Source organism: Diabrotica undecimpunctata, chromosome 3, assembly GCF_040954645.1.
Source record: "Diabrotica undecimpunctata isolate CICGRU chromosome 3, icDiaUnde3, whole genome shotgun sequence".
NCBI classification, from domain to species: domain Eukaryota; kingdom Metazoa; phylum Arthropoda; class Insecta; order Coleoptera; family Chrysomelidae; genus Diabrotica; species Diabrotica undecimpunctata.
The window spans coordinates 66,332,448-66,339,290 of record NC_092805.1 but is presented as its reverse complement, the minus strand read 5'-3'; the positions used below and the strand labels follow the sequence as shown (position 1 = coordinate 66,339,290).

General features: G+C 31.7%; 1 protein-coding gene across 1 annotated transcript; it reads right to left on the bottom strand.

Annotated features, from left to right (window-relative positions):
• Positions 1-1,124: 1,124 nt before the first annotated feature.
• LOC140435838 (uncharacterized) lies at positions 1,125-6,240 on the bottom strand. The gene is made up of 4 exons (XM_072524554.1): positions 6,052-6,240; positions 5,010-5,724; positions 3,953-4,486; positions 1,125-3,712 (listed from the first exon to the last, which is right to left on the bottom strand). Exons 1-4 carry the CDS (start codon positions 6,238-6,240, stop codon positions 1,125-1,127), a joined length of 4,026 nt encoding a protein of 1,341 aa, XP_072380655.1.
• Between the last annotated feature and the right edge of the window lie 603 nt (positions 6,241-6,843).

Here is a 6,843-nt window from a genome sequence, read left to right as displayed (position 1 = left end):
AAGAACCGACACGAAAGAAAGACAATTGGATGACCGACGAGATACTCGGCATGATGGAACAACAAAGACAAGCCAATAACAAAGACAGTCACAATTACAAAATCAATAACAACGAAATCAGAAAAAAGATAAGAGAGACAAAACAAACTTACTATGAGGAAAAATGTAAAGAGATAGAGGATCTTCAGAACAAATACGACCTATTCAGTATACATAAAAAGGTAGAGAAATGAAGTAGAGGTAGAGTAAAGAAATGGCAGGACTGCAAAAAAGAAACCACAATACAACTCTTTTAGAAAAAAATGGAAATACTATGATAACGACTGACGAAAATCTAAAACGATGGGAAGAGTATATGGAAGAGCTATTCGACGACGAAAGAGGAAACCCACAAGACTTGTCTTTTGAGGACAGACAAACAAGTGCAGAAATTACAAAGGAAGAAATAATGTATGCACTAAAGAACACCAGAAACGGAAAAAGCCCGGGGCCAGATCAACTGCCTATTGATATCCTTAAAATAATAGAAAATGAGTACATTGATGTCCTCTTAAACCTTTTTAATAAAATTTATCAATCGGGTGACATACCCAACGAATGGTTGTGTGTGTGTCATCGAATTTCCTGACTGTGGACTTAATCCATTAGCCGAACTTATTTTTGCTCTACAGATATTTATGTCACATATTGTTATTAAAATAAGATTTTGTATTTTAAAGATATACCTAGATTCTATAACAATAAATGGATAATTTAATCTTCAGCTACAATCATACAATATTACACATTTATATAGATATATCTATATCATAAAATATATTCTAGTATTATTCAACATTATTCTTTATTGTGTGTTTTTTATTATTTTCTTTTTTTTTTTTTTTATTTTTATTTTTTTTTTATTTTCTTTTTTTTTTTTTCTTTTAATTTTTTTTTTTTTATTTATTTATTTATTTATTCATTTATCCATTTTTTTTTTTTTTTTTTTTTTTTTTTAAATTACATTATAAGGAATGTCAACAAGGAGTACTTCTGCTCAGGGGTCTTTCAGAGCAATGCACAAACACAAGACTAGACCACGGAAAGATAGGTAAACAAATGGGATAAACACAGGTATTAATAGTTCACAATTTTAATTTTATATTAAGTATGTGTTTAATTAGGATCTCATATACACGTTCGTCTAAACTAGATAATATTGTTTTTAGATTAAAAGGTCTTGTAATATTGGTTTCTCTATATACTTGATTCATGAATTGATTTATTTCTATTATCTTTAGTCTACAGTTTAGTATCATGTGTTCTGCAGATCCTAACTCACCACATTCACAAAGATCACTATCACTAAGACCTATTTTAAATTTGTGTTCTGGAACTAGGCAGTGTCCAAATCTAAGTCTGCATATGTATGAAACAACGATTTTTTCGCTGTGGTAATGATTAAACCATGATTTAGCTGGAATATTTAATTGTATGTTTTTGTAGAATAGCCCTTTAGTTGAGTTGTTATACCATTGTTGCCAGGTTTTGGTTTTATTGCTGGTAATATTAGCGTAAACATCATTTAATGTTAATTTATATTTACTTTCATTTTCTTGTTCGGTGGCCTTCTTAGCTAGAGTATCTACTATTTCATTGTGTTTAAGATTAGAGTGAGCTTTTACCCAACAAAATGATATTTGTTTGCCCTTAGCCCTAAGTGCGATATATGCTTTAATAATGTCAATATATATGTAGTTTGATATGTCCTTCAAACTTTCCAGTTTAAGTAAAGCACTTTTGCTGTCTGTAAGGATTAGAAATTTCTCTTCGTTATTGTTTATACTGCTTATATACTGCATTGCTCTCAGTATTGCAATAAGTTCTGCTGAAAATGTTGTAAAATTTTCATTAAGTCGTATACCCTCTTTATACCTTGTCCTAGGGTCCCACACGGCAGCGGCCACTCTCGAATTCATTTTTGAGGCATCGGTATAAATTTGGTAATGTTCCGGAAATAAAGTTTCTATATCCACATTAAACATGGCATTCCTTAAGTAAACTGGAAATTTCGAGTAATCTCTCATGTAGGTTGGTTGTATGTTTGGTATATTGTTTAGATTTATCTGAAACATGGATGGCAGAGTTGATGTGTATAGCTTATTTTTAAATTGTCTTATTCTATTGTAACTTTCGGCAAGAAGTAATGTTGGCTTTTTCCTCCAGTATTCAGTGGTTAGGTCATTTATATAAAGTTTGTGGCAGTTGTTACATATTATGCTCTCTTTAGTTATCATTTTAGTTATAAATTTTTCACACATAGTTTTCCTTCTTAACCATAGTGGTGGTTCATTACATTCTACGCTTAGGTTTGATATTGGAGTACTCATCAAAGCTCCTATACATAATCTGAGGCATTTATTTGAAAGGATGTCTATTTTTTGAAGATGGGTTTTGGCGGCTTGATTGTAAAAGTAACATCCGTAATCTAATATTGATCTTATGTATGATCTATACATTAGTAATGCTATGTTGGGATCTGCTCCCCAGGTTGTATAGTTTACTGCTCGTAACGCATTGTACCCTTTGTCAGCTCTTGCTACGATGTACTCAATATGATCTTTCCAAATCATTTTCCTATCCAGTATAATACCCAAATATTTAACTTTAGGTTGAACTTTAAACGAGACATTTTGCAACTCCACTACTTCTGGAATGTTTCGTTTTCGGGAGAATATGCAAGCTTGTGTTTTTTTGGTAGATATGTTTAATGCTATTCGATCTAGGTCTTCTTGTAGATGTTTAAATACTGTATTTATTTTACTACTGCCTTGTTCTATTTCCAATTGATCTACATATATGCATATATCATCTGCGAATTGTAATATTTTACCTTGTTTGCTAGTAATTATGCTTTGACCTATATGAGCTGTGTAAATAGTGTATAATATTGGACTTAAGATGCTCCCTTGAGGTAACCCGATGTTTGAAACTCTCGGTCCTATTAGTTTGTTATTAATTTGAAGATAAAGAGTTCTATTGATGTAAAGTTGATGAAGTTTCCAGCAGAGTATATCTGGCAGTCCGATTTCTTTCATTTTGTGGTATAGAAGTTGTAGGTTCACATTGTCATATGCATTTTCTATGTCTATGAATGTAGCAAATACCGACTTGTTGACGGAAAATGAGTTATATATATCCAGTATTAAGTGCGTTAAATTTTCCATCGTAGAACATGATTTTCTAAAGCCGAATTGTGTTGCAGGTATTTTAGAATTTTTTTCTAACCAGAATTCTAGTCTACATTTAATCATTCTTTCCATTGTTTTTAACACACATGATGATAGAGAAATGCCTCTATACGAATCCGGACAGTTTGGTGATTTGTGTGGCTTAAGAATTGGAACTATAATGTACTCTTTCCATGCACGTGGTATATCCATACTCATCCAGATATTGTTTATTACATTTAGTAGTTGAACTTTCTTATGTATGGGTAAATTATACAACATACTATAGTGTATACCATCTAATCCTGGAGCTGAATTATTATGTCTTTTTAGGCAGTTCTTTAATTCTTCCAGACTAAATGCTTGTGTGAGAAATATGTTGTCTGTGTTTGCTTCGTCATTTTCATGTCTATTATCCGTAGGGTTCCTGTGATTAATTTCTCCTTCTATAACCCAAGGTCTAGCAATTTTATTAAAAAATATATCTGTCCACTCATTTACAACTATCGGATTATTGGGAGGGTTATAAACGTTTTTTAATTTTCTTATTTCCTTCCATATTTTGCTAATGGGTGTATTTTTATTTAAACTATTACAAAAGTTTTTCCAAGAAGCTCTTTTGCTGCCTAAAATAATTCTTTTTTTATAAGCTTCTGCTTGTTGGTATTTTAAATAATTATCGTAATTAGATAGTCTTTTAAACTGCAAAAAAGCTTCTTTTTGTTGTCTTATAGCGTTCCTACAATCATCATTCCACCATGGTTTATTAAATTTTGCATTGGGCCCCCTTTTCCTCTCTGGAATAGAGCATTTACTAGCTAAATTGATTGAGTCACAAAATGTGGAATATTCTTGCTCTGAACCATCTGATATATTATTATTCTTTTCATTGTTTAAGAGATAGGTAAAGAAAGCCCAGTCTGCCTTTTTAATATCCCATGTAATTCTAGATCTAGATATATCATTAGTTTCAATGACATCATTACTATTAGTAACGTTATTATCAGTATAATGGTTAAATTCTATTACTATTGGGTAGTGATCAGAACCCAGACTCAAAGTTTCTGTGTGCCAATTAAATTTGTAATAAATATCCCTAGAGCAAATTGTTAAGTCTATAGCAGATCTATTTAAATTCATAGGTCTACGAATTAATGTTTCTGACCCATCATTTAGGAAATTAAGTCCACATTCCTCCATAGCCTCAAAAAGATAAAGACCTTCTTGATCGGTGACATCACAGCCCCACATTTTATTATGGCAGTTGAAATCTCCCCCTATTAAAAAAGGTTTTTGTAAACTAATAAAAAATTTAACCCATTCGTTTTTTGACACATATAACTTGGGTTTTGCATAAATGGAATATAAATTTAAGATTTTATTATTTATTTTAATCTGTACTGCAACGCACATGACATTATTTATTTTATAAAAATTTAAATTGTTCTGAAAATTGATATTTTTTCTTAATAATATCGCTACTCCTGCATAACCATCTGATCTATCTTCACGGAAGATGTTATATTGGGAAAAGCTTATCTTTGAATTCGGTTTTAACCAAGTTTCACTTAAAAGAATAGCTAAGAATTTATTTTCGAAAATGTACTTTTCAAAATGGCCTTTATTGTTCACTATTGATCGTGAATTCCATTGTAAAATCTTATTATTTACTAGGGCCATTTAAAACTTTTTCTATATTACTTTTAATGTCGTCTAAAATTTGTTTGTTTGCTATTGGAATTAAGTTTTTGTCTAAGAAATTTTTAAATATTGTTACTATATTATCAGTAATTTGTTTACTAGTTAGTGAGTTTTGTTGGACTATTTTTGTTTGATTTTGATATAATGGGTTGTTTATAATTGGTAGCGACGGGTAAGCAGAGGCGCTTGCAGTGTCCAGTATATTTTCGTGTTCTTTTGAATAAGGATAAACTGATTTATTTTGAGCTCCTTCGCTCCATTTTCTTTTGGTTGTCACTGTGTACCTATTTCCTGTGTTTGTTGAATTCAGGACTGTCCTATAGCTACTGCTGTATTTTAATTTTGCTTCTTCAAAAGGTAAATTTTCATTTGCCATTATATATTTAATGCCCTTTTGTTTTTCAAACTCAGCGCACTTGTTTCGATCTAATGCTGAATGGTTTCCGAAACATAATATACAAGTGGGATCTGTTAAATCGCATACATCTGAATCATGTTCCTGTCCGCACTTGCTGCATCTTTTCTTACCTCGACATTGTGACGTAACGTGTCCGTATCTAATGCAATTAAGGCATTGTATTACTCTCGGAACGTAAGGTTCCACTTGGTATATCATTCGTTCAATGATTACTTGTTTTGGAATCATTTGGCCTCTGAAAGACACCACTATCGTACCCGTCTCCACCAGTTGATCATTTTCTTTTCGCTTTATTCTTTTAACGTTTATTACTTTAAAATTGCCGTATCTTGGAACAATAATATCTTTTAATTCGTTTTCTGAAATATTTTTGTCTACCCCTTTAATTACCCCACTCTTTTGAGTAAAAAAATTTGGAATATATAAATCGTAATTTCTTTCTATTAATTTTTTACATTCCACTAAAATATTAGCGCTTTTATATGTGTTACATTCAATTTTAATTTTATTTTTTCCTATAATATTAATATTAACAATATTATCTTTAATTGCAGGTACTGCACCTAAAATTAATCGTGCTGTCGCTATGCGATGCAATCGGCCAATGTTACCTTCCTTATTCTGCATAAAAACAAAATAAGGACCTTGGTCACCTTGACTGTATTTATTTTTCACCTCTGACATTATGGACTGGCCTATATTAATATTTGTTTTATTGCTTACCTGATAATCTGGTAAAAAGTTTTTTGAATTTGTTATCGGTACCTGTTTTGATTGTGTATTAATATCAATATTTATAATTTCCTCAAACTGCTTTTGTTTTTCATTAACTTCATAATCCATATTACTAGCAACATCGTCAATCCTTCCTCTGTCAGGTGGATTTCCTCTGCCATCTGAATTTAATTCCATTTTTTGGTAAAAACAACAACAACTCTATTAATTAGCACTTCGATACCACAGAGAACTATTCGCTTCCGCTGCTACAATCGAACTGCAACGAATGGTTGACCTCAACATTCATTTGTCTCCCAAAAAAGAAAAATGCTAGAGAATGCACCGACCACCGTACCATAAGCCTGATGTCTCACACACTTAAATTGTTTTTAAAGATCATTCATAAACGCATTTACAAAACACTTGATATGGATATTGAAGAAACTCAATTTGGATTCCGTAATGGCGTAGGTACCCGTGAAGCTCTATTTGCATTCAACGTACTAATCCAGAGATGCTTGGATGTGAACCAAGATATGTACGTCTGTTTCATAGACTACAACAAAGCTTTCGACAAAGTCCGCCCCAAAGAGCTAATGGACATCCTCAAAACAAAACAAATACAACACAATGACCTTCGAATTATAACAAATCTATATTATAAACAGCAGGCACACGTACGCATTAATGAACACAAATCAGAAGAGTTCGAAGTTAAAAGAGGAGTGCGACAGGGGTGTGTATTGTCACCACTACTATTCAATGCATACTCTGAAGAAATTATGAAAAGAGCTCTTG

What these genes read in the sequence shown, in the direction of transcription:
- LOC140435838 (XM_072524554.1), bottom strand. Translation starts at nt 6,240, where the DNA reads ATGGAATTAAATTCAGATGGCAGAGGAAATCCACCTGACAGAGGAAGG. An exon ending in CCAACAAAACTCACTAACTA is followed by an intron (nt 4,487 to 5,009) that starts GTAAACAAATTA and finishes CTTTTTTAATAG; the next exon opens with GGGGAGATTTCAACTGCCAT. An exon ending in ACCATGGTGGAATGATGATT is followed by an intron (nt 3,713 to 3,952) that starts GTAGGAACGCTA and finishes ATAATCCGATAG; the next exon opens with TTGTAAATGAGTGGACAGAT.